This window comes from Acanthochromis polyacanthus, chromosome 10 (assembly GCF_021347895.1).
Source record: "Acanthochromis polyacanthus isolate Apoly-LR-REF ecotype Palm Island chromosome 10, KAUST_Apoly_ChrSc, whole genome shotgun sequence".
NCBI lineage: Eukaryota > Metazoa > Chordata > Actinopteri > Pomacentridae > Acanthochromis > Acanthochromis polyacanthus.
The window spans coordinates 1,137,552-1,165,237 of record NC_067122.1 but is presented as its reverse complement, the minus strand read 5'-3'; the positions used below and the strand labels follow the sequence as shown (position 1 = coordinate 1,165,237).

Sequence of the window (27,686 nt, the reverse complement as noted above, 5' to 3'; positions counted from 1 at the left end):
TGGTTGTTTTGTGTCTCTTTGTGGTTGTTTTGTGTTTCTGGTTGTTTTGTGTCTCTTTGTGATTGCTTTGTGTCTAGTTTTTTGTGTCTCTTTGTGGTTGTTTTGTGTCTCTTTTTGTTGTTTTGTGTCTGTGGTTGTTTTGTGTCTCTTTGCGGTTGTTTTGTGTCTCTGTAGTTTTTTTGTGTCTCTTTGCGGTTGTTGTGTGTTTCTTTGTGGTTGTTTGGTGTCTCTATGTGATTGATTTGCATCTTTGAATTGCAGTTTTTGTCTCTTTTTGTCTTATTGCGTCTCTTCATTAGTCAGTTGTGTTTGGCTTTATCGTTTTCCTTTGCATTTATTTGGGTCTCTTCAGGTATTTGGTAAACTTGTTTGTGTTTATTTTGTGTCTCTACAGTTATTTTGCACCATTTTGTCACAGATACATGTTTTAAAAACATTTTATCTCTCTTTTCAACAGTTTAGTTCCTTTCCAGAGTATTCCAGCGTCTTTTTGTTGTCGCTAGCTGATGTTTTGTGTGTTTTTGGTCTCATCTGTTTGTTGTCCTTTTTCCTTAGTGTCAGTCTCAGCATACATCGCTCTGCACAAGAGAACACAAATAAAACTCAACCCAGATTTAACCGTCACCCAGTTCAAGCCTGAACCCTGAAACTGAATCCCTTACTCTCAGCCCGGTCCTCACAGAGATACAAACCCACACATAGAAACGTCTCTTTACTCGTTTTTGGAAAAATCCACCAGCAGCAATTCAAGGAAGAGGATTTCCAGTCAGCAGAAAAAGGGTTCAGTGTTGTCTGTAGTAAACAGAAAACGCTCAGCAGCGGAGGCCTTCAAAATAAAGCGAGGTTGAGTTCACTTTTATTCGTGCTGAAAATGTGTTCTAAGTGCAAATAAAACAGATTCTTTGAATCCACAGATGAAAAATTCAGCTCTGAAGGTTTTATTTTTCAATCTAGAGCTTCCAGTTGGACTGAAAAAACACAAACATGGATTTTTCTTGGCTGAGAATTCTTATTACTGAAATGATTATTTACCAGAAAGACACAAAATGACAGAAATTAGATAGAAATGAGACACAGAATGAAACAAATGAGACACAAAATGAGAAAAACGAGATACAAAATAACACAAATGAAGCAAAATGATGCAAATGAGACACAAAATTATACAAAATGATACACAAATTTAGACACAAAATGACATGAATGACACACAAAATAACACAAATGAAGCAAAATGATACAAATGAAACACAAAATTACACAAATTGAGACACAAAATGACATATCGTTGAAGTGTTTATTTACTAGAAAGCTCAGTTTGTTCTTCATCTTCTGAAAGAATGAAAGTTGTCAACACAATCTTCATCCTCACTGTAAGATTTTCATTTTTTATGAACTTTTCACTACATTCACTCTACTGCTCTGTTAACAAGTGAACAAAAAATCCAATTACACATTAAAAATAGCCTCTTGGAAAAAAAGAGCCACTTCAGCGATTACACCGAGCCCAGAGCTCATATCACATGCAGTGACTGAGACACCGGGAAGCTGCTTAATTAGAATTTCTACATATTAATTACATCATGTTTAATAAGTAGTGGACATGTGAAGCATGTGCGTGTCGGCACGGCAACGGAGGAGGAGGAGAGCATCGCCGTGGCAACATCGACCAGCTGGCTGCCGGGTCAGAAACAGGTCAAAATGTTTCAGAGCATCGACAAACCACAAGACGTGACCTCTGAGCTGCTCTCAGTGTCATCGATCTGCCTCCCTGAACCACACAATTTACTGTTTATTGTCTTTGTTTCACAAAAATGAGAAAAATGAGACACAAAATGATACTTAGGGTCCAAGTACTGACAGTGCCGAGGACCCTATTGAAACCCAAGGGTTTATTTATTATTCTTTGTCGGCCTCGAAATCGGCCTTTTTGACCCCCTAAACATATATGAAAATGCCACACACATCAGGGCCAGCGAAAAGTTTGATATTTTAGTGGAATGGTACATGTGTGTGCCAAAATGGCTCAACAGTGGCTCCTAGAAAACTAAGAAAATTCAGCCCCCAGACAGGGTTTCACTTAGAGCCACGAAATTCGGTACACATATCTAACTCGTTAAGGCGCACAAAAAAGCCTCTTGGAACATTACCCATAATCCAACAGGAAGTCGGCCATTTTGAATTATGACTCATATTTTGGACAGTTTTGTGTCATTTTTGGACACTTTTCAAAATCTATAAACTCAAACAGCGTAACCCCGAGAGGGCTGAAATTTGGCCAGGATGTACTCCAGTCATGGGTGATCAAAAGTTATCAAAATGCTCCACAAAAGTCTGAGGGCATGGAAATTGCGACCCACGGAATGCGGCCATTTTGAAATATGATTCATATTTTGTCATTTTTGGACATTTTCAAAAATTATTAACTCAAACAGTGTAACCCCTAAAGAGCTGAAATTTGGTCCGGATGTAAACCAGTCATGGGTGATCAAAAGTTATCAAAATGGTCCGCAACAGTCTGACGGTGTGGCCATGGCAACCAGTGGAATGCGGCCATTTTCAATACGATTCATATTTTGGACAAAGTTGTCATTTTTTGACATATTCAAAAGTTATAAAGTCAAACACACTAACACCGAGAGAGCTGAAATTTGGCCAGGATGTACTCCAGTCATGGGTGATCAAAAGTTATCAAAACGCTCCGCAAAAGTCTTAGTGTGGCCATGGCGACCCACGGAATGCAGCCATTTTGAATGCCTCGCCAGGAAACAGTAAATGCTAACTAGCCTGTATATGCTCCAAACTGCTTGAAACTTTACATGTGTGATCAGAGTCCGGCCCCAATCACATCCATAGGTCGATATACACTCCAAGTCATAGCCCCACCTGGCGGCCATTTTGACTGTCTCACCACAAAACAGGAAGTGCTGTCTAACTAGCCTGCACATGCTCCAATCAGTCTCAAATTTTACAAGTGTCATCAGAGTCTGTTCACAGTCACATACATAGGCCGAAATACACTGACAGTCATAGTGCCACCTGGCGGCCATTTTGAATGTCTCGCCAGGAAACAGGAAGTGCTGTCTAACTAGCATGTACATGCTCCAATCTGCTTCAAATTTTACAAGTGTCATCAGAGTCTGGCCCTAATCACATCCATGTGACACCTGGTGGCCATTTTGGAATTATCGCCATGAAACAGGAAGTGCTGTGTACCTAGCCTATACGTAGTCCAATCTGGCCGAAACTTTTCACTCTCAGTTTTAGCAGCACCTGGTGGACATGCATGGGCCATGCGGGCCGTTTGGATGCGAGGACCCGACCAACGCTGCTTGCAGCTTTAATTTCTACTTTTTCTTTCCTTTTTCCGAATGTTTTATTTAAATTTTTTATTCAATGTCTTTATTCCCACATATATTTTCACAGACTTTTTGACATGAGAATCGCTGAGGTCAATTAAAACTGACGTTAACATGAGAATTGCTGACTGGATGAGATTTTAAAAGCAGCTGAGTGCTTCTGCTCACATGAATAATTTACTGAGTGTTTTAACTCCAACAGCCTCCAGAACAGCCGACGTTTTACTGAACGAGTGTCAATATGAGACAGAAATACACTAAAATACACACGGATAGTCATCAGAACACAGTTTAATATTAGGAGGAAAATACTACAATATTATTAGTAAAACTATTTAATTAAAATGCTGCAATTGAATTAATTAAGCAAATTTAAAGCAATTTAAATGAAAACGTTAAATTGGTACCGTGTTATTTATGTTCAAACATCATCAAAGTTAATCAGCTAATTTAAATATTCAGTTTATAAATCTACTTGACATTTTACTTTTATTTTGACTAGAAGTTCTTACATGTAAAAAAGACAAAAAACAAAAGAAAGCTCAGCTTAGGCACCACAAAACACAGTAAAATAATGTGGAATACCTTCATAAAATACAGTGATTTTCAATATATAGAAATATATAAATGCCTCACATTGAATAAAACAATTCACAATGCGTTCTAAACAACTCAACTTTTTAAAAAAACCTGCCCAAACTGTATGAAAAATGGCTTTAATTACTACAAAGTGTTCAAAATTACTCGTTTTGTCCAAAATAACTCAAAAATGTCATTTATGACAAATAAAATGTGTCCGAGAAGAACTTTCTGGAACTATCTGACTTAAAAACCCTGCTAAAGTTATATTTATATACAAATTTGATGCAAAAATCTTTTTTTTTTTCGTGGTTCTTTGTGTATTTTGTTTGGTAGTGGTCTTCTTTCTGGCTTTAAGCAGCTTATTATAAACTGTCTTATGTCTGTCATGAGGTGACTTCACATCTGTTGGTGGTTTTAGAGCATCTCTTGGTCGTCGCTGTGGTTGTTTCACCTCTGTGAAGCTGTTTTGACTCTTTACAGCTGTTTTGACTCTTTGCAGCTGTTGTATGCCTCTTTGCAGTCGTTTTACGCCTCTTTGCAGTCGTTTTGCGTCTCTTTGCTGTTACTCTGTAGGAGGAGACCGTGAGGCATTCAGGGTCACATCTCTGCAGGAAAACACAGCTTCAGTTTGGCTGCCACTTTCTGCTGTTTGACTCAGAAACAGACTGACGGAGGCTGTTAGCATGCAGCCTGTCGGTCAGCTGCTGTTACCATGACAACCGTCTGTGTGTGTGTGTGATTGCTGAGTGTGTCCAATCACTCAACAATCACACACACAGATGAGGTGTGATGTCCTCTAGACTGTGGAGCGTGTCCTCGTGCACCTCTCTCTCTCTCTCTCTCTCACACACACACACACACACACACACACACACACACACACATGTTTGTACTTCTATCTTAGTGAGGACATCCATAGGCGTAATGCATTTCCTAGAGCCTTACCCTAACCTTAACCATCACAACTGATTGCCTAAACTTAATCCTTACCCTAACCCTAACCAAACCTCAATTCATACCTGTTCTCTAAAAACAAGTCTTCCCCCTCAAACATGGCTGTTTCAAAGTGAGGACCGGCCAAAATGTCCTCACTTTGTAAAAATGTCCTCACTTTGATAGTTAAATGCAGAAAATGGTCCTCACAATGTAGCAAGTACAAGAACACACACACACACACACACACACAGCTCAGATCATTTATAACCTCACACCTTGGATATATTCGCTGTGAGCTCTCGTCGATGTGACGTCCTCAGAATGCTAACAGAAGCTTCAGTTCCTTAAAGGTGATAACAACACCGTGCTTTAGAAAGAATAAATACCATGTTGTTAACCTGAATGAGAAATTAAATGAAACATTTTTCATCCTAAAATCACCTGGCAGGTTTAAAGACATGTTTTTAAAAAAATACCAAAATGACTCCTTTAGTCTGTAGAAACTTTAAAAACAAAGAGAATTTTCATCTTTCTGACAGGCCTTGAATGCATCACGTTTAAAGTTCCATCAGGAAAATAAACCAAATCTGAGCTTAGAATTATGATATTTCATTAAAGTCCCTTTATTTTGGAGACATAAGAACCTAAAGCGACACAAAACAAGCAGAAAGACAGAATGGCTCTGGCCACATGTTGACACTTAAAATACAGTTTTTTGTTTACAATTCTTGGAAAATAAAAAATCAAACAAATGTAACATTCTAGGTGCTATGTTCAAAATGAGTTAATTTACTGGCACCAAACTGGAAAACAGACGCGGAAGCAGTAAAACCAGTAAAACCAGTGAAACCAGTTAAACCAGTGAACCCAGTAAAACCAGTGAAACCAGTAAAACCAGTTAAACCAGTGAACCCAGTAAAACCAGTGAAACCAGTAAAACCAGTAAAACCAGTAAACCCAGTGAAACCAGTTAAACCAGTGAACCCAGTAAAACCAGTGAAACCAGTGTGTCGTGCAGATTCCTGCCATCTCTTTGTCTCGGCTCTGATTTGATGTGATGCTGATACTGGAGGAAGCAGAACGTAAAACTGTGTGTGTGTGTGTGTGTGTGTGTGTGTGTGTGTGTGTGTGTGTGTGTGTGTGTGTGTGTGTGTGTGTGTGTGTGTGTGTGTTTAGCTTTTCCTACAGTTGTGGGGACCAAATGTTTCCACAACTGTAGGAAAACCGAAAACTATGTCACTTGTGGGGACCTCATTTCAGTCCCCACAAGTTTAAACAGTGTTTTCTTGGCCATGTTGTTGTTACTGAAAAAAGTAAAAGTGCAAAAAAGTTTCTTTAGGGTTAGACATTGTTTTGGTCTGGGTTAGGGTTAGGGTTAGATATGAATGGGAGTCAATGGTAGATCCCCACAAGGATAGAAAAACAGTATGTGTGTGAGTGTGTCTTTGTCATCTTCTTGACACACCAACAGCTTCATCGACTGAAACCAGATCTCCACATCTCACACTCGGTCTCATACACACATTTTTAGGATGAAGTCATGGTGTCAGATGATACACTGCTGCTTACAAGACACACAAAATCACCACAAAAAGACACAAAGAGAGCACAAAGAAAAATAAATTAACCTCACAAAGACGAAATACCCACGAAAAAACACAAAATGATCACAAAGATATACAAAACAAACATAAATACACACAAAACAACTGCAAATGTGCACAAAATGACCACAAAGACACACAAAAGAAGTAAAAAAGTGACATAAAACGACTGCAAAGAGACACTAAATGACCATAAAAGGACGAAATACCCACAAAGGCGAACCAAGTTAGCACAAAAAGATGTAAAATGACCACGAGGAAACACAAAATGACCACAAAAATACAAACACAAAACGAGCATATTTATTCAAAAAACTCTACAAGGAATTAAAACAACTCTGTCTGAAAATGCTGGTGGTTTTCTTTTGTTTTCTGTTAATTTTCTGTTATTTTTCTGTTGTTTTCTGTTTGTTTTCTGTTGTTTTTCTGTTGTTTTCTGTTTGTTTTCTATTGTGTTCTGTTGTTTTCTGTTCATTTTCTGTTGTTTTCTTAGTTTTCTGTTAATTTTCTGTTATTTTTCTGTTGTTTTCTGTTTGTTTTCTGTTGTTTTTCTGTTGTTTTCCATTAGTTTTCTGTTGTTTTCTGTTCATTTTCTGTTATTTTTCTGTTGTTTTCTGTTTGTTTTCTATTGTGTTCTGTTGTTTTCTGTTCATTTTCTGTTGTTTTCTTAGTTTTCTGTTCATTTTCTGTTATTTTTCTGTTGTTTTCTGTTCATTTTTTTTTACTAAGTTGATTTAAATTCTGTGTATTTTTCCTTTATTTTTGCAGCGTGGTGCGGCTGCTTTCCGTCCTTCTGATGGATTTAATCAGTGAATTAAAGCGGAACCAGCCGTGTTCCTGCTGTTAGTGTTACCGTCTGCAGCTCCTGGATGAAGAACAGCTGTTTTATTGCAGCTGTTTCCACTCATGTTTGACCCTCTGCTTGTAACTCTTCTCATCTTCTGACAGGAAAACGTTGAACTGCTGTCAGTAAAAGCTGAAATATACGACGGTTCACCTGCAGCAGATTCTACTGAACAGTAACACCTGTGTTCACACTCAGCTCACATATTTGTTCCCTCCAGAAAGAAACCGATTAACTCTCCAAACCCAAAAACTACCCAATGTTTTCTTCAAAATAACAGCGTGAAGCAACAAAACATCACTGCTTTTACAGGTAAACAATCCATAAAACATCACTGACTGACTTATCATTAAATATTTAGATTTTATTTGGATTAAATTCTTTTAGGTGTGTTTTTATGCAGACGGGAGTTCTCACACTCAACATACACGTCTCAGAATGACAAACAACAAACAGACACGAAAAGACTACAAAGACACACAAAACAACCACAAAATGACAATAAATAGACATAAATTGGCCACAAAGAGACACAAAATTATGACAGACACAAAACGACAACAAAGAGACACAAATTAACCACAGAGACCAAAACAAGTGAATTCAGATTTCTTATTAAATATTAGAGCGATCTTTTTCCCAATAAAAAAGACGCACAGGCTTTTGTTCAGGAAGGTTCAGTCAGACGCGCCCAGCGCTGTCCATGTTACACTCAAATCCAAACGCTTCAGTCCAGAATTTCCATTTCCATAAATCCATTTATTGCATAATCAAAACGACAAAAAACATAGATCTTCTTACCAGCCGCGGCAATCCAAATCGGCCAAATAGTAAAAAGAACAACGCTTACCAACATCAGCGCCAGCGGTCTTAAACTGTGTGGCTGCCAAGAACAAAAAGCCTCCCGGCCCCGTGCGATCGCCCACCTATATCCAGGTGCTGCAGTCACCTGGACATAATGAGTGGGCGGGCACAAAGCCACACCAACAACAAAAATAACAACACAAAAGAAAGCATTCTATACAATTAATATTAACTCAGAATAAAAGTTGTCTACTTAACTTACTACTAAACTAAATCAAATTATACACAAATTACCGACTGCACAAACTGCATAAATTTTGGCTCCAACATTCCGGCCCCTAATTGGCTTTTTTTTTTTTTTAAAAAACAAATGGCAATTAATTCAACAAAATATATGAGCCAAAACATTCTTTTGTCACTTACGAGTAACATACTTCAGTCAGGGTATAAATGATGAGTCCAAATGAGTCCAACAGTCCATAATATCATATGTCCATAATGCGCACCAATGAATAAGGGATTGTATGGGGTTGTGTGTGTATGTGTATCAGACTTCCATTGTCGTCTTCAAGAGGAAAACCAGTTTAGTGATAGGCCTGTACAAGGTGCTGGTCTTGGTCCGGACTTGAACCTGCCTCACAAGACCTTTGGAGTCCGGAAATGTCTTCACAACTTGGCCCATAAGCCAAGAGCCTCTTGGAGCTGTGTCTTCAATGAGTAGAACAATATCTCCTGGTTCAAAGTTTTGTGATTTCTTGGTCCATTTGTGTTTTGATTGCAGCTCAGGGAGATATTCTTTTATCCACCTTTTCCAAAACATGTCAGCCATAAATTGTACCTGACGCCATCTCCTTCTGCTGTATACGTCATCTTGACTGAAGATTCCAGGTGGTAGAGAGGGCTGTGTTTTAAGGAGTAGCAGGTGATTTGGTGTTAAGGGTTCCAGGTCCATCGGGTCATTGGAAGCTGTTGTGATTGGCCTGTCATTAATGATGGCTTCAACTTCACAGAGTAAGGTGGTGAGCCCTTCATCATCCAATGTTTGTTGGCGTAGTAAGGCGCTGAGAATTCGGCGAATTGAACGAATTTGTCTCTCCCAGACGCCTCCATGGTGAGATCCTGTAGGTGGGTTGAACAACCATGAAATTCCTTTTTTCAGAGCAGCAGATTGAATCCTTATGTTGTCTAGACCTTGAACTGCTTCTCGTAGCTCACGCTCTGCACTGATGAGATTTGTTCCGTTGTCGGACCTCATAACTTTAACCAGACCTCTTCTGGAAACAAATCTCCTTATTGCATTAATGCAGGAATCAGTGTTCAGAGTGTGTGCAACCTCGATGTGGACAGCTCTAAGATTGAGACAGGTAAAAATAACTCCATAGCGTTTCACAGTTGATCTTCCACGCTTTGTTTCAAATGGGCCAAAAAAGTCCACACCCACATTAGTAAAAGGTGGTTCATCTGGAGTGACTCGCTCCCTTGGTAAGTCAGCCATTAGTTGTTCACCCTTCACCGCACCTATCTTTTTGCAGGTGACACATTTGGAGATGATCCTTCTAATAGCTGAGATTGCTCCGGGTACCCAGAATCGCTGTCTTAGACGTGACAGTGTGTGATTTCTGCCACTATGTCCGATGCTCTCATGAATGTGTCGAATAATGAGTTGTGTCACATGATGGTTGGTTGGCAGGATGATAGGGTACTTAGATTCTGATGGCATAGCAGATTTACTTAATCGCCCACCAACTTTTATCAGTCCATCTTGCAGAATTGGTGAGAGCCTATGAAGATGGCTGCTTGTTTTTACTGCGTTGCCTTTCCTTAAAGTAGTTATTTCATCTGCAAAATGAGTCTCCTGGCAGAACTGAATGATTGCAACTTCAGCCTCTTGCAGATCTTCCAGAGAGAGAGTCGGTTTGTTGTCCTCGTCTTGTTTATTTCCAAGTAAGTCCTTTTTTCTTTTCTTAGCACTTGCTAATTTTAATGCAGCTTTTACACGAAGAATCCAAGCCACAGCTCTTTTCAGGTGGTACCAGTCAGAGTACTTCAAAAGCATTCTGGTGACACTGCTTCTTCTCTCTTCCACAGTGGCAGTGTTTACTACAAGCATTTTCACCTCTGGATCTTCAGGAGAAAGTGCTAAGTCTGAATCAGGAGTCTTTGGCCATTCAGCTTCAGGAAGCTGAAGAAACTCCGGGCCTGAAATCCAGTTTGTAGATTTTAAGAAGCTAGGCACTGAAACGCCTCTTGAAGCGCAGTCAGCAGGATTCAAGCTACCATTGACATATCTCCACTGAGCAGCATTAGAAGCTGATCTGATTGTTTCCACTCGATTAGCAACGAAAGTGTTAAATCTGGAAGTTTCGTTCTTGATGTATTTAAGCACTGATGTGCTGTCAGTCCAAAAGACTGATGGTCCAAGGGGGCCCTCAAGCTCTCCTCTTAGCATTTTATCCATTTTTACTGCGACGGTAGCTGCTGTGAGCTCCATTCTTGGTATAGTGACCGGCTTTAGAGGTGCCACTCTGGCTTTTCCTATAACAAAAGCACAGTGAACTTGGTGCTTGTTTGACATTCTTAAGTAAGAGACAGTGCCATAACCTCTCTCACTTGCATCTGCAAAATGATGCAGCTGTGCTGAGGCAAGCTGTCCAAATCCATCAGACTTAAAGCAACGCTTGACCTTGTAGTTCTCTAATAACCTTAAATCTCTCAACCAGGTGGACCAAATATGATGGAGATGTTCAGGAATTGCCTCATCCCATCCAAGTTTTAAGCAGCAGAGCTCTTGTAAGAGCTGTTTAGCAGGAAGGATGACTGGAGCCAGCATTCCAAGCGGATCGTAGACAGAACTAACTGTTGATAGGATCCCATGCCAGGTAAGTGGTTTGTCATGGAGCTGGATTTTAAATTCGAAGGAGTCTGTTTCAATGCACCACTGTACACCTAGTGCTCTTTCGACAGGCAGGATGTCTTGATCAAAATCCAGGTTTTTCACCTCTGTGGCTCGGTCTTCTTTTGCTATAGATAAAATCAGTGCTCTGCTATTGCTGACCCACTTGTTTAACCTAAAGCCCCCCCTGGCACACAGAGCGATCAGGTTTTGAGCTAGAGTCAGTGCTTCATCCTCAGTTTCGACAGACTTGAGACAATCATCTACATAGAAGTTCCGGAGTACTGTGGAAATTGTTTGGGTATTAAATTCTGCTGAATTATCTTTTGCACACTGCTGCAGCGAGAAGTTGGCACAGCTAGGAGAAGATGTGGCTCCAAATATGTGCACAACCATTTTGTACACCTCCAGTTCTTTGCCCCAGTCCCCGTCAGGCCACCACAGAAATCTCAGAAGGTCAGAATCTTCCTCTGGGATTCTGACCTGATGAAACATCCCTTCAATATCTGCCATGAAGGCAACAGGTTCCTGACGAAATCTAGTGAGGACACCAGTAAGACTATTGGTCAAATCTGGCCCTTGCAGCAGATGGTCATTTAGGCAGGTACCTTGATAGCTAGCGCCACAATCAAAGACAACTCTCAGCTTGTTTTTCTTCGGGTGATACACACCATGATGTGGTATGTACCAAATTCTTTGGTTGCTTCTGGCCTTGTCCTGGGCTGTTAATTTTACAGCAAATCCTTTGTCCAACAGGTTTGCCATAAACATCTTGTACTCCTCATAGAACTTGCTATTTCTTGCGAACTTTCTTTTCAAGTTCAGGGTTCTCTGCTCAGCAACACTGTAGTTGTTTGGAAATTTTGTGTCCTTTCTCCTTAGTGGCAATCCAACACTATAGTGCCCATCTACCAGCTTGATGGACTTGGAAACACTTTCCAAGAACATTCTGTCCTCCTGTGACATCTCAAGACGTTCCTCCTGCTGACACTCTGGAAAGTCCTGTTTGACCTGCTGTTGTATCAACTCCTCTAGTTTTACAACAGAAATACGGTGAGCCATGACAATTTGTTTTCCTTTTTTTGAAACACTAGTCTTTCTAAAAGGTCCATTTACGGTCCATCCCAGGGCAGTCTGAACAGCATATGGTCCATTTTCCTTGCTGCTTATGACTTTCCATGGCTCCAGTGCTTTTGGAACATTGCTGCCAATCAGCAGGCCAATATCTGCGTCAATCTGAGGGAGTTTTACTTCTTTCAGATATGGCCATCGTTCCAGATCCTCGACGGTTGGGATATTTTCCTTTTTTACAGGGATTTCTTCCTGCATGTACACTTCAGGAAGATCAATGTGCTTGTTGCCATTTAAGCTACTGATCTCCAGTCCAGGTGCGGCAGCTGTCTTCACAACTTGCACATTATTCATTGTACGCAGAAGTATGTCAGTTGGTCTGGCAGTCAGCTGAAGTCTTTCCAGAAGTGCCTTGGTACAAAAACAGTCTGTGCTGCCTGGGTCCAAGAATGCATATGTCAACGTTGTTTTGTTATTTTTTTTGTTTTTAACTTTCACAGGGACAATAGCAAGGATGGATTCCAGTTCATCAACATCCAAACTTGATACATTTTCTTTGTCAATTTCCACCAGGCCGCTTGTGATAGATTTTTCTTTGTGGTCCTTGCAACTTGTAATTGCTTCCTTACTGGCAATATGTAAGATGGTGGGGTGCTTGAGTGAACACACATGACAGGTGAGTCTCTGTGAACATCCTTTGCTCATGTGGCCTGCTTCCAAACATCCAAAACAAACACCTCTTTTCTTCAAAAACTCTAATTTTTCCTTGTGACTTTTTTTATTCAACTGAGAGCAGGAGTCCAGTTTGTGTGTCTCTTTGCAAAATAAACAAAGTTGGTCATATGTTTTGGCATTTGAACTAAGAAGAACACTGCCCTCTGCTGGTTGCTTTGTTACAGGTGACACGCTGGTAACAAAACCACTCTTGCTCCTTCTCACCATGTTGGATCTTGGCAGCTGTTGCACTGGGGAACTACTTCTTGAAGCTGGCATGGAGTCTTTTAAACTGCCAAATACTGGATGAGACCAGATTTGAGATTGACTTTCCACAAACTGCACCAAATCTGCAAATCGGACTCTTCTGCCACCCTGACCTTGCAAGTCACAAGCTTTGGCCCTCCATTTCTCTTTTAGCTTGAAAGGCAGCTTAGAAACAATATTTTTCATATTAGATAAATGGTCCAGTTCATCCAGGTAGTCCACTGATTTCATGGCGTTAAGACAGCTGTTTAAAAACAGCGAGAAGCACTTCAAGCCTTCGGCATCTTCCACCTTTATGGATGGCCAGCTGATTGCTTTCTCTAAGTAGGCTGTTGCTATTGTGTAGTCGTCACCAAAATGTTTTTTCAACAGCTTCTTTGCCTCCCAATATCCTCTGTCTGGGGACATGTACTGGCAGCTTCTCACCAGCTCCCTTGGTTGGCCGTTAGTGAACTGCTCAAGAAAGTTAAGTCTGTCTTTGTTATTGTCTGTCCGCTCTTCAATTCCATGCTCAAACGTTCTCATAAAAAATAAATACTCCAGTGGATCACCTTTAAAAACTGGTACGGCGAGTGAAGGTAGTGATGACATATTGTGTTGTTTTACAAGTGCTTCGGTTATTTTGTTTTGCTTTTCCATGATTTCAGTTAAGTTGTTTATGCCAGTGTCATCTTTCTGAGGAACAGTGTCAGATCTCTCCACGATTCCAGGTCTGTGGTACTGCTGCTGTGCAACGGTTTCCCTGTGACTTTGCATGTTCTCCCCAGGAAAGTACTGCATTACAGGAGGATTGACAGGTTGTGTTTGGGTTGTTTTTGGCTTCACCACCTGCGTTGGCTGTACTCTTTCTGGTAAGTGTTCATCCACATTTGAGTTTTGCACAGCACCTTGTCGGAAATAATCATTCATTCCATCAGATCTGGATGATGCTCTAGAAATGTGCGTTGATCTGACGGCCTCAAGAACACTGATTTTTGCATTAGCTGCGGCAAGCTCTGTTTCTAGCTCCAACTGTTCTTGTCTTCTTTTTAATTGCTCCTGTTGTGCCACAAGTTCATGTTTTTTATTTAGGGCTGCAACCCGCTCCATGATGGCAGCTCTTTCAGCTTCTGCTTGAATGCGAGCATGTGATGTTGAAGATATACTTGATGCACCAGACTTTGATTTTGATTTTGGGGCATTTGAAACACTGTCATTGGGTCCAACGTCTTCTGAGCTTGTAACACTTGACTGCTTGTCATCTTCAGCAACAGGGAGTGAAATTATTTGATGTCCATATGCCACAGAAGGTTGTTTGATTTCATCCAACCATATCTGCACATCCTGTACAAAAGCAGTAAGCCTTTCGATTTTGTGTTTAAGCCATTGAACTTGTTTTTCATATTCATTTTCAGGTAGATAATCTTTCATTGATTTTTGACATACATGTGCCGCTTCACAGAGCCTGTTTATTTCTTCCACATAACCTTTGATTTTATTTGCATTTTCATTTGATTGCATCAGCTCCTTCATTGTTTCCATTAATTGTTTAGCCTGTCTGCAATTCAAGTTCCTTGTTTTCTGAGCGTTCAACAAAAGCAATTCCAAACCTTTTTCAGTGTGTTTGATCACCCTTTTTTCTTTTGCAGGTTGCACCACATTTTCCACTTCAGCATTTTCAACACCACATTTTTGTTGCTCAGAATGAATATTATGCAAGACATCTTCATCCATTTTCTTCTGCTCAAATATCACCAATACACACAATGAAATCCTCTTTTCCACATTTAATCATCGCACATGCTCAGTCACTCCGTCAATGCCGTAACATTCCAAACCTGCATGACGTCGCGCTGAGTGGGCATGTCCATCAGCGAACGCTGCGCTTCCAATCATTCATTAATCCGAGACGGTCTGTAGTAACTCCGACAACAGTAAACAGGCATCAGCAGCACAATCACCAATCCACGCACAAACATTTTCCAGTTTCCAAATCTGTAATCAACGTTGCGATGGCCACACAAAGCCGCCGACTTTCCTCAGGCAGTCGAGTTTAAGACGAATATTAGAGCGATCTTTTTCCCAATAAAAAAGACGCACAGGCTTTTGTTCAGGAAGGTTCAGTCAGACGCGCCCAGCGCTGTCCATGTTACACTCAAATCCAAACGCTTCAGTCCAGAATTTCCATTTCCATAAATCCATTTATTGCATAATCAAACGACAAAAAACATAGATCTTCTTACCAGCCGCGGCAATCCAAATCGGCCAAATAGTAAAAAGAACAACGCTTACCAACATCAGCGCCAGCGGTCTTAAACTGTGTGGCTGCCAAGAACAAAAAGCCTCCCGGCCCCGTGCGATCGCCCACCTATATCCAGGTGCTGCAGTCACCTGGACATAATGAGTGGGCGGGCACAAAGCCACACCAACAACAAAAATAACAACACAAAAGAAAGCATTCTATACAATTAATATTAACTCAGAATAAAAGTTGTCTACTTAACTTACTACTAAACTAAATCAAATTATACACAAATTACCGACTGCACAAACTGCATAAATTTTGGCTCCAACATTAAATGTTGTGATTTTATGTAGTTTCATTTCATTTTATTGTGTTTTTGTACAGTCGAGTTGAACCCTCAAACTCTACACGGTGTTTTCTGTTTCATATCCAGATGTTTGCAGACCTGCTAGTTTCCATCAGCGCAACGAGAACCAGCTTCTGTTAATTTCACTCTTAAAGTTTTGACCTTTCTCCTCCGTTGTCATTTTCCTGGCAGCGGTTCTTCGAGCGTCAGACTCTGCAGCGTCCCGTCATTTAAATCACATTTTCCACCGACGGCAGCATCTGTTGGAGGAAGTGGACACCTGGCTGCCGGACTGACCCACCTGGCTGCCGGACGGGCACACCTGGCCGGCATCAGCCTCCATCTGGGAGTCTGGAGAGCAGCAACACTAGACGCCTTTGTTCCTCGTTGGCCCATGTCTGAGTGTCTTTGTGTCGGCTCTTTACTTTCTCATGTCGGGTTTCTTGGCCGTCCTGCAGCCTCGTTCTGGCTCGAATGCTAATGTTCCTCTGATCCGCCTGAATTAATGGAAGGAGAAGAGGAGAAGGAGGAGAATGGTGCTTTGTTTAGGAGTGTCAGAGCTGCAGATAGAGGACATGTTGCAGATAAGAGGCAGGATGCTGGCGTCAGGTTGTTTTGCTGAAGGTTAAGTGAGGACATTAAAGCAGAACGAAGAGCAGAGGATGTTTGTGGGAGTTTGGCATCGCAGGAGAAAAATGAACGTTCAGAGTCACTGAAGTCAACGATGTTTTCATTTAAAAAACAGCAGGAGCAGCAGCTGAGTCTGAAAGAGGATATAGACAAAGACCACAAACAGACGCAAAACAACCTCAGACAGACGCAAAATGACTACAAACTGACACAAAACAACCTCAAACAGATGCAAAACAACCTCAGGCAGATGCAAAATGACCACAAACAGACGCAAAACAACCTCAAACAGACACAAAACAACCTCAGACAGATGCAAAACAACCTCAGACAGATGCAAAACAACCTCAAATAGACACAAAACAACCTCAAACAGACACAAAACAACCTCAGACAGACGCAAAATGACCACAAACAGATGCAAAACAACCTCAGACAGACGCAAAATGACCACAAACAGATGCAAAACAACCTCAGACGCAAAACAACCTCAGACAGATGCAAAACAACCTCAGACAGACGCAAAACAACCTCAAACAGACGCAAAACAACCTCAGACAGACGCAAAATGACCACAAACAGATGCAAAACAACCTCAGACAGACGCAAAACAACCTCAGACAGACGCAAAACAACCTCAAACAGATGCAAAACAACCTCAAACAGATGCAAAACAACCTCAGACGCAAAACAACCTCAAACAGACGTAAAACAACCTCAGACACAAACCAACCTCAAACAGACGCAAAACACTACCAAGAGATGCAAATCAATGTCCAAAATACGCAAAAGAAAACAAAAAGACACTAACAACAACAAAGAGACACATAATGACCACAGTGACTCCTTTCTTGGACCAGGACTTTAAAAATCAGCTGTTTCCTGTTTTTGACACCAGACCTTTTGACCATTCAGGTTTTTTTTTTCTGACTAAACAGAACATTTCGGTGAAGTCGAGTATTTCCACAGCAGTCAAGTGTTTTTTCTCCTGTCTAAGCTGGTCTGGTCGATAATAAAGAGATTTCCCTGCAGCTTTATTTCCTTCCTGGTCTTCCTCTGATAAACGCTGAGTCAGCAGCTGCTGCGACTACTTCCTGTCTTGCTGCTGTTCCACTTCTTGTCGGCCATGTCGGTCCTCCGGTGGATCGTCTGTTTTTAATCTTTCCGTCTGATCCCCTAATAAGTGTTAATTTGGATAAAATGACAGAGAGCAGAGAGATGTGACTGCCATTGTGTGTCTGTGTGATTAAGCTCCATCTGCTGGGGGTGGAGTCTCCTCGTTAGGGACCTCGTTAGGGACCTCATTAGGAAGAGTCACAGCCATGTTTGCTCGATGATCAGCCAGGCGAACATGATCTCCTGGTTTGTGTGTCTGAGAGCGTGAACATGAAGCCAGACAATGAAAACACACTTTGGAAAATGTCTGCAGATCACAACATGAAGTTTTGGTATACACTGTAAAAAATATAATGTTATTTAACTGAATTTTTACTGAAAACAACCTCAAAGAGATACAAAGCAACCACAAAACGACACAAAACAATAACTAAAAGACACAAAATGACCTCAGAAAGACACAAAGCAATCACAAAGAGACACACGAAGATTCAAAACATCCACAAAATGACACACAAACATGTACTCGCACTAGATTGAATGTATATGTGCAGTTTTGTGTGTGTGTGTTTTGGATAATCTCATTACCTGTGATCTGTGGCTCTTATATTGTCACACACACACACACACACACACACACACACACACACACACACACACACACACACACACACATGTTTGTTTTTCTATACCGGTGGGGACTTACCATTGACTCCCATTCATATCTAACTCCTAACCCTTACCCTAACTCTAACCTTAACCATCACCAAATCAATGCCTAACCCTAAACAAACGTTTTTGCACTTTTACATTTTTTATTAACAACAATATGGCCAAGAAAACGGTGTTGCCACCCGTGGGGACCTCATTTTAGGTCCCCACCGTAAGACAAGTCCCCACCTTTATAGCAAATAGTCAGGTCAAAGTCCCCACCGGAATAGCAGAAACAAGTACACACACACACACACACACACACACACACACACACACACACACACACACACACACACACACTATGTTTTTCTGTCATTGTGGGGACTTACCGTTGACTCCCATTCATATCTAACCCTAACCTTAACCCAGACCAAAACAATGTCTAACCCTAAAGAAACTTTTTTGCACTTTTACTTTTTTCAGTAACAACATGGCCAAGAAAACACTGTTTAAACTTGTGGGGACCAAAATGAAGTCCCCACAAGTGACACTGTTTTAGGTTTTCCTACAGTTGTGGGGACATTTGGTCCCCACAAGTATAGCCAGCACCTGACCCCCCCCACACACACACACAGAGACACACAGACACATCAGAGTCGAAGGTTGAGTCATACTTTAGCAGTATCTCTGTGCTTGTGTCTGTGTGTGTGTGTGTGTGTGTGTGTACTTGTTTCTGCTATACCGGTGGGGACTTTGACCTGACTATTTGCTATAAAGGTGGGGACTTGTCTTACTATGGGGACCTAAAATGAGGTCCCCACGGGTGGCAACACCGTTTTCTTGGCCATATTGTTGTTAATAAAAAATGTAAAAGTGCAAAAACGTTTGTTTAGGGTTAGGCATTGATTTGGTGATGGTTAAGGTTAGGGTTAGGGTTAGGAGTTAGATATGAATGGGAGTCAATGGTAAGTCCCCACCGGTATAGAAAAACAAACATGTGTGTGTGTGTGTGTGTGTGTGTGTGTGTGTGTGTGTGTGTGTGTGTGTGTGTGTGTGTGTGTGTGTGTGTGTGTGTTTTGTGAGGACATAAACTTGTTTGTTCAGTCACTCTGTGGTGGTGGTCCTCATAAAGATAGATCATCCAGTGTTGGTGTGGTTAAATTACACCGCTGTGTGTTCTTGTTCTTCTGTCTTTGTGAGGACCAGGGAGTGAGTACTACATCATAAGTACCTGGTAAGTGATGTTGTACTGTTGAGTACTACATTAGAATGAGTACTACATTATGCTACATTACAGAAAGTACTACCAAGACCGGAACCAGAACCAAAACTAGGAGCAGAACCAGGACCACAGAATGATGCATTATTAATTGACACAATGACTTGGAAATCTGCATTTTTTAATATTTTGTTTTTGGGCCTTTATCAGCTTTATTTGACAGGCTAAGTGAGAGAGTGACAGGAAACGGGGGAGAAGACATGCAGCAAAGCGGGAATGGAACCCGGGCTGCTGCGTCGGAGACCAGCCCCTATACGTGGTTCACCTGCTTAACCCATTGAGCTTTAAGGGCGCCCCGGAAATCTGCATTTTTTTACCAGAAGTAATTAGATTTTTTTTCACCATTAAACTTCTTTTTTACAGGATTTAAATAAGTAAAATTATTGTTATTGTTTGTTATATGTTCTGAAATATGAAGGATTTAAAAAAACGTGATATTTTCTAAACTCGTTTCATAGATTTTACTTATTTAGTTACCTATTATATCTGATAAAACTTACAGAGAAAACGGTGTAAATGTAAATGTAACTGTTTGTTCTACAATTTCATTTTCTACAGTTTCATTATCAGACGCTTTTGTCCAAAGCGACGTTCAACACAAGCAAGAATTCAGACATAAGGAAAAACCTGTAGTAAGTGCAAAAAGTGCTTCAAGTGTGATTGGTCAAAGGTGTTGCCATCAAGTTGCAGAAGAATTGCCAACCCCCCCCCCCCCCCCCCCCCTTTTTTTCAACTTTGTCAGTGCTAAATAAGTGCTGGGTTTTGGACCACGTGACTCATTCTACCCCTAAGGTGGAGTTGTTATTCTCTGATATGAAGCTGCTTCGACATAAAGCAGCAGTAATGATCATGGATGTCTGTTTTTTTTCATGTCTGTTAAATAAAACATGTAGCGCTGAGCAGGCTGAGCGCTTCATGATATATTTTATTTATTTACGTGAGTCCAGCAGGATTACAGCAGATTTACCTCCACACAGCATTAGCGGATGAAAGGCAGCAGATGAGGGATTTAGGTTTTCATGTTTTCACTCAGATTATGTTTTTTTTCCTACCTGCCTCCATCCACAGCGATGAATGAAAAGAGTAAAACACAGTCCGGTTATTAAATGTGAATTAACTTTAATTCCAGTCAGACTCAGAAAGATTAGAACGTCCAATTTCCCGTCCTGCTTCTCGGCTGAGTCAGTTTATATAAAATTCTACTGCTCTACTCGACCTTTTATACAGCTGCCTTTCTACACTGTAAAAATCTACTTTATTCAACATATTTCACTGTAAATCTTCAGGAATTTAATGTTATTTTAGAGATATTCCCTTTTTTTAAATAAATTACTTAAAGGAAATATGCTTTAAATTACTAAATAAATTCTAAAAATGCACAATTTGACCTTTTATACATTAATAGCTGCTTCTCTGCACTGTAAAAAATGAACCTTACACATTTGACATTTTCAAAGGATTCATCTCGCTTTATTAGGTTTTCCTGTTTTGCAATTACAGAAACATTTTTTGTGATTTATAATAAAAAATAAGGTTGGTTTAATGGTTTAATTAAGAGTTAATGTGAAATAATGAATTTTTTTAAAGAAGTTGTGACTGATCATCATCATCATATAAACAGAATTATTTCATTTCAGTTTGTTTTAATAAACAGTGAAACATGTTTAAAAGTCTTGGTGTTGGTGCAGAACCATCCAGAACCATCCAGAACAGGTGCAGTGACACCTGTAGATGTTCCTTTGGTCAACCTGTAGTTCTGTTCTGTTGGTGACCTGGTGGTTCTGTTGGTCATTCTGTGGTTCTGTTGGTCACTCTGTGGATCTGTTGGTGACCTGGTGGTTCTGTTGGTCACTCTGTGGTTCTGTTGGTCACTCTGTGGTTCTGTTGGTGACCTGGTGGTTCTGTTGGTCTCTCTGTGGTTCTGTTGGTCATTCTGTGGTTCTGTTGGTCACTCTGTGGATCTGTTGGTGACCTGGTGGTTCTGTTGGTCACTCTGTGGTTCTGTTGGTGACCTGGTGGTTCTGTTGGTCATTCTGTGGTTCTGTTGGTCACTCTGTGGTTCTGTTGGTGACCTGGTGGTTCTGTTTGTCACTCTGTGGTTCTGTTGGTCACTCTGTGGTTCTGTTGGTGACCTGGCGGTTCTGTTGGTGACCTGGTGGTTCTGTTGGTGACCTGGTGGTTCTGTTGGTCACTCTGTGGTTCTGTTGGTCATTCTGTGGTTCTGTTGGTCACTCTGTGGTTCTGTTGGTGACCTGGTGGTTCTGTTGGTCACTCTGTGGTTCTGTTGGTGACCTGGTGGTTCTGTTGGTCATTCTGTGGTTCTGTTGGTCACTCTGTGGTTCTGTTGGTGACCTGGTGGTTCTGTTTGTCACTCTGTGGTTCTGTTGGTCACGCTGTGGTTCTGTTGGTGACCTGGCGGTTCTGTTGGTGACCTGGTGGTTCTGTTGGTGACCTGGTGATTCTGTTTGTCACTCTGTGGTTCTGTTGGTCACTCTGTGGTTCTGTTGGTGACCTGGTGGTTCTGTTGGTCACTCTGTGGTTCTGTTGGTGACCTGGCGGTTCTGTTTGTCACTCTGTGGTTCTGTTGGTCACTCTGTGGTTCTGTTGGTGACCTGGTGGTTCTGTTTGTCACTCTCTGGTTCTGTTGGTGACCTGGTGGTTCTGTTGGTGACCTGGCGGTTCTGTTGGTGACCTGGTGGTTCTGTTGGTCTCTCTGTGGTTCTGTTGGTGACCTGGTGGTTCTGTTGGACACTCTGTGGTTCTGCTGGTCACTCTGTGGTTCTGTTGGTCACTCTGTGGTTCTGTTGGTCTCTCTGTGGTTCTGTAGGTGACCTGGTGGTTCTGTTTGTCACTCTGTGGTTCTGTTGGTGACCTGGTGGTTCTGTTGGTCTCTCTGTGGTTCTGTTGGTGACCTGGTGGTTCTGTTGGTCACTCTGTGGTTCTGTTGGTCACTCTGTGGTTCTGTTGGTCTCTCTGTGGTTCTGTTGGTCACTCTGTGGTTCTGTTGGTGACCTGGTGGTTCTGTTGGTCTCTCTGTGGTTCTGTTGGTGACCTGGTGGTTCTGTTGGTCTCTCTGTGGTTCTGTTGGTGACCTGGTGGTTCTGTTGGTCACTCTGTGGTTCTGTTGGTCACTCTGTGGTTCTGTTGGTGACCTGGTGGTTCTGTTGGTCTCTCTGTGGTTCTGTTGGTGACCTGGTGGTTCTGTTGGTCTCTCTGTGGTTCTGTTGGTCACTCTGTGGTTCTGTTGGCGACCTGGTGGTTCTGTTTGTCACTCTGTGGTTCTGTTGGTCACTCTGTGGTTCTGTTGGTGACCTGGTGGTTCTGTTGGTCACTCTGTGGTTCTGTTGGTGACCTGGTGGTTCTGTTGGTCACTCTGTGGTTCTGTTGGTCACTCTGTGGATCTGTTGGTGACCTGGTGGTTCTGTTGGTCACTCTGTGGTTCTGTTGGTGACCTGGTGGTTCTGTTGGTCACTCTGTGGTTCTGTTGGTCACTCTGTGGTTCTGTTGGTGACCTGGTGGTTCTGTTGGTCTCTCTGTGGTTCTGTTGGTCACTCTGTGGATCTGTTGGTGACCTGGTGGTTCTGTTGGTCACTCTGTGGTTCTGTTGGTGACCTGGTGGTTCTGTTGGTCATTCTGTGGTTCTGTTGGTCACTCTGTGGTTCTGTTGGTGACCTGGTGGTTCTGTTTGTCACTCTGTGGTTCTGTTGGTCACTCTGTGGTTCTGTTGGTGACCTGGCGGTTCTGTTGGTGACCTGGTGGTTCTGTTGGTGACCTGGTGGTTCTGTTGGTCACTCTGTGGTTCTGTTGGTCATTCTGTGGTTCTGTTGGTCACTCTGTGGTTCTGTTGGTGACCTGGTGGTTCTGTTGGTCACTCTGTGGTTCTGTTGGTGACCTGGTGGTTCTGTTGGTCATTCTGTGGTTCTGTTGGTCACTCTGTGGTTCTGTTGGTGACCTGGTGGTTCTGTTTGTCACTCTGTGGTTCTGTTGGTCACTCTGTGGTTCTGTTGGTGACCTGGCGGTTCTGTTGGTGACCTGGTGGTTCTGTTGGTGACCTGGTGGTTCTGTTTGTCACTCTGTGGTTCTGTTGGTCACTCTGTGGTTCTGTTGGTGACCTGGTGGTTCTGTTGGTCACTCTGTGGTTCTGTTGGTGACCTGGTGGTTCTGTTGGTCACTCTGTGGTTCTGTTGGTCACTCTGTGGTTCTGTTGGTGACCTGGTGGTTCTGTTTGTCACTCTCTGGTTCTGTTGGTGACCTGGTGGTTCTGTTGGTGACCTGGCGGTTCTGTTGGTGACCTGGTGGTTCTGTTGGTCTCTCTGTGGTTCTGTTGGTGACCTGGTGGTTCTGTTGGACACTCTGTGGTTCTGCTGGTCACTCTGTGGTTCTGTTGGTCACTCTGTGGTTCTGTTGGTCTCTCTGTGGTTCTGTAGGTGACCTGGTGGTTCTGTTTGTCACTCTGTGGTTCTGTTGGTGACCTGGTGGTTCTGTTGGTCTCTCTGTGGTTCTGTTGGTGACCTGGTGGTTCTGTTGGTCACTCTGTGGTTCTGTTGGTGACCTGGTGGTTCTGTTGGTCACTCTGTGGTTCTGTTGGTCTCTCTGTGGTTCTGTTGGTCACTCTGTGGTTCTGTTGGTGACCTGGTGGTTCTGTTGGTCTCTCTGTGGTTCTGTTGGTGACCTGGTGGTTCTGTTGGTCTCTCTGTGGTTCTGTTGGTGACCTGGTGGTTCTGTTGGTCACTCTGTGGTTCTGTTGGTCACTCTGTGGTTCTGTTGGTGACCTGGTGGTTCTGTTGGTCACTCTGTGGTTCTGTTGGTGACCTGGTGGTTCTGTTGGTCTCTCTGTGGTTCTGTTGGTCACTCTGTGGTTCTGTTGGTGACCTGGTGGTTCTGTTTGTCACTCTGTGGTTCTGTTGGCGACCTGGTGGTTCTGTTTGTCACTCTGTGGTTCTGTTGGTCACTCTGTGGTTCTGTTGGTGACCTGGTGGTTCTGTTGGTCACTCTGTGGTTCTGTTGGCGACCTGGTGGTTCTGTTTGTCACTCTGTGGTTCTGTTGGTCACTCTGTGGTTCTGTTGGTGACCTGGTGGTTCTGTTGGTCACTCTGTGGTTCTGTTGGTGACCTGGTGGTTCTGTTTGTCACTCTGTGGTTCTGTTGGTCACTCTGTGGTTCTGTTGGTGACCTGGTTCTTCTGTTATGTGGTTCCGTTGGTGACCCTGTGGTTCTGTTCTTCAGGAGATGTGGTGGACGTGTACCAGAGGGAGTTCCTGGCTCTGAGGGAACGTCTGCACTCGGCAGAACAGGAGAACCTGAGGAGGTCCAAAGAGCTGAACCTGGTTCTGGAGGAGATCAAGAGGGCAATCGCTGAAAAGCAGGCGCTGAGAGACATAAACCGGACCTGGAGCAGCCTGTCAGGTGAGTCCAGAATCAGGACCAGAACCAGGATCAGAACTCGGACCACAACTAGGACAAGAACTAGAAGCACAGCTAGGACTAGGATCAGAACCAGAACTAGTACTAGTGCCAGAACTACAGTTAGAACAGGAATCAGAACTAAGACCAGAACCAGAACTAGAACCAGAACAAGAACTAGAACTAGAACCAGAACAAGAACTAGAACTAGAACCAGAACCAGTACTCGGGCCAGAACTAGAATTAGAACACAAATCAGAACTAAGACCAGAACCAGGACTAGAACCAGAACCAGAACCAGAACCCGGCCCTACAGGTAAAAACTGACTCCAGATCTACTGGATTCCTGACGTCTCGGTCCAATTGTTCCTGTTTCCTCAGAGGAGACCAGGTTGAAGCTGTGGAACGTCAGCAGCAGTAAAAGCGTCCTGCAGCTTCCCTCCATCTTCCATCATCTTCCTCACCTGCTGAACCGGGAGGACAGCCTGCAGCCGGCCGTGCACCTGGGACAGGGACGCACCGGAGGTAAAACCCAACGCACCTTCTGACTGAACAGTCACATGAACTCGGTCCAAAACCACTGAGAGACTGTCCAAAAGTGCTGATGTTTGTCTAAAAGTTTTGAAAAAAGTAACCAAAATTACTAAAAAATACATTATGAGGTGATTTACACTTATCCAAAATTATCACGAGAGGAAAATTCAACCTACTGGATCAATAAAATAAATGCAACAAATCAGTCTAACCTGCATTAGACTGGTGCTGGAGCAGGCTATAGACTGGTCTGTGACACACCTGCAGACCTCCACCATGACTCAGGACCAGCAGCCCAGCCAGAGAGCTCCATCCCTGGGTAACAGGTCAGCGAGGCTCCCTGATGCACCCAGCATCCCCTGGAGGATAAAACAAACATCTCCAACCAACCAGGAGGACCAAGATCACTGTGTGTGTGTGTGTGTGGGGGGGGGGGGGGGGGGTCAGGTGTTGGCTTTACTTGTGGGAACCAAATGTCCCCACAACTGTAGGAAAACCGAAAACAATGTCACTTGTGGGGACCTCATTTGGGTCCCCACAAGTTTAGTCAGTGTTTTCTTGGCCATGTTGTTGTTACTGAAAAAAGTAAAAGTGCAAAAACGTTTCTTTAGGGTTAGACATCGTTTTGGTCTGGGTTAAGGTTAGGGTTAGATATGAATGGGGTCAATGGTAAGTCCCCACGGGGATATAAGAACCAGAAATGTGTGTGTGTGTGTGTGTGTGTGTGTGTGTGTGTGTATGTGTGTGTGTGTGCGCGTGTGTGTGTGCGTCTGTCAGGTCTAATTTATTTATAAGGTGTTTTTTCTGCTTAGTAAACTATTTTATGACAAGCCCACTTTACTCGGAGGGCATAAATACAGATAAAACCAGAGAACAAACACGTCAGAAAATGGAAGGTATTGTGTATGTTTGTGTGCGTTTGATTTTGTTGTGTTTGTGTGTCTGTGTGTGCAGTCAAATGTATTTATGATGCACTTTGAGTAAAACAGGTTAGTTGTGGAGGAAAGTGCTTTATGGAGCAGCAAAGGGCGGAGAGATAACAACAGAGAGAAGAAACACAGCAAGAAAATTATATATATTTATCTTTTTGTGTGTCTGTGTGTGTGAGACAAATCTGATTTATATGTAAAACCTTTGAAACAAAGCAGACTTGGTGCAAAGTGTTGGTTTTTTTCCCGGAGCATCAAGGAGAGAAAAACAACTTAAATCGAAACAGGGGCGTTTGTACATTTACAGGAGTCAGACCAGAGGTCGGGGAGTGTGCACGTACATGTGCATGTGTCAGTGTGTGTGTGTGTGTGTGTGTGTGTGTGTGTGTGTGTGTGTGTGTGTGTGTGTGTGTGTGTGTGTGCACATGTAGCCTGGTCCAGCCTGGTTTGATCTAGTTCAGTTTAGAAGCCAAACATTAAAAAGCACCAGCTGAAAGATTAGTTCCAGGAAATACTCAACACCCCTGCCGGTACCGTCTAAACGCTGGAAACGTTGCATCCTGCCACACATCACCTTGAAGTGCTTTTGGTGTAGTGTATGTCCTGGGTGACTGCTGCCTATTTACTTGAAAGGCTCTCCACTTGTAAGCATGTTGAACTAAGTTTCTGGTGCTGTGTATTTCCTGGAAAGATCTCACATTTTCACTACCCAACTGCTCTGTCTATTTCCTGACTCCATTTGATTCTCTTATCGACTACCAACAACATACCCACTGTGGGCTCTGTCTAAGTACTGAAGTCATTGCACATGCCCAGATCTGTTAATCTAACTAGTGGCTCTGTCTATGTGCTGCAAATGTCTCGCTCTCAAAACCCAGTAAACCACTTTGGCCCCGTGTATATACTGGAAGTGCCACACATTTCCATTTCTCTTGCTTTAACCAGCGGCTCTGTGTATTTAGGTGTGAAACATTTGCAATAAAGGAAGGTAAACCAATCTGGCTGTGTCTACGTGCTGGAACTACTGCACGCCTCCAGTTTTCTTGATTTTTACCAGCAGCTCTGTGTATTTGCTGAAAATGTTCCACATTCAAAGGCCAGTAAACTACTCCGGCTCGGTCTACGTACTGGAATTACAGCCCACTTACAGCTCTCTTTTTTTCAATTAGTGGCTCTGTGTATTTAATGGAAATGCTGCACACTTCCATTTATATTGATTTAATCTGCGGCTCTGTGTATTAGCTGAGAATGTTCCACATTCAAAGGCAAATAAACCAGTCTGGCTCTGTGTATGCATTGGAGATACTGCACGCCTCTTACTAGTATGTGGTATTTCCAGTACATATACAGTGCCAGACTGGTTTACTACCTGTTGAGTTTAAACAAAGATTGGTAAACCTGTCTGGCTCTGTGTATATAGTGGAAATACTTCAAACTTCCAGTTCACTTCATGTAATCAGCGGCTCTGTCTGTTTGCTGAAGATGTTTCACACTTGAA

At 42.4% G+C, this 27,686-nt stretch overlaps 1 protein-coding gene and 1 long non-coding RNA gene across 18 annotated transcripts in view; one reads left to right on the top strand and one right to left on the bottom strand.

Moving 5' to 3' along the window:
* Nucleotides 1-27,686, top strand: part of mgat4b (alpha-1,3-mannosyl-glycoprotein 4-beta-N-acetylglucosaminyltransferase B) — a 119,242-nt gene that overhangs the window by 45,110 nt on the left and 46,446 nt on the right. For all 3 annotated transcript variants that reach the window (XM_051954731.1, XM_051954733.1, XM_051954732.1), the window contains exons 2-3: nucleotides 24,549-24,728; nucleotides 25,107-25,250. In XM_051954731.1, the coding sequence (XP_051810691.1) occupies nucleotides 24,549-24,728; nucleotides 25,107-25,250 (324 nt within the window). The remainder of the gene's footprint in view (nucleotides 1-24,548; nucleotides 24,729-25,106; nucleotides 25,251-27,686) is intronic.
* LOC127535843 (uncharacterized) lies at nucleotides 21,115-24,542 on the bottom strand. 15 transcript variants are annotated; one of them, XR_007944711.1, is made up of 8 exons: nucleotides 23,956-24,542; nucleotides 23,836-23,875; nucleotides 22,896-23,755; nucleotides 22,776-22,835; nucleotides 22,476-22,515; nucleotides 22,196-22,235; nucleotides 21,796-22,055; nucleotides 21,115-21,575 (listed from the first exon to the last, which is right to left on the bottom strand). It is a non-coding gene; the product is annotated as an uncharacterized LOC127535843 (long non-coding RNA). The 15 variants fall into 15 exon arrangements; XR_007944703.1 differs by lacking the exons at nucleotides 21,796-22,055; nucleotides 22,196-22,235 and having other exon boundaries at nucleotides 21,115-21,675; nucleotides 22,236-22,835; nucleotides 22,896-23,615; nucleotides 23,996-24,542; XR_007944716.1 differs by lacking the exons at nucleotides 21,796-22,055; nucleotides 22,196-22,235 and having other exon boundaries at nucleotides 21,115-21,675; nucleotides 22,236-22,835; nucleotides 22,896-23,375; nucleotides 23,996-24,542.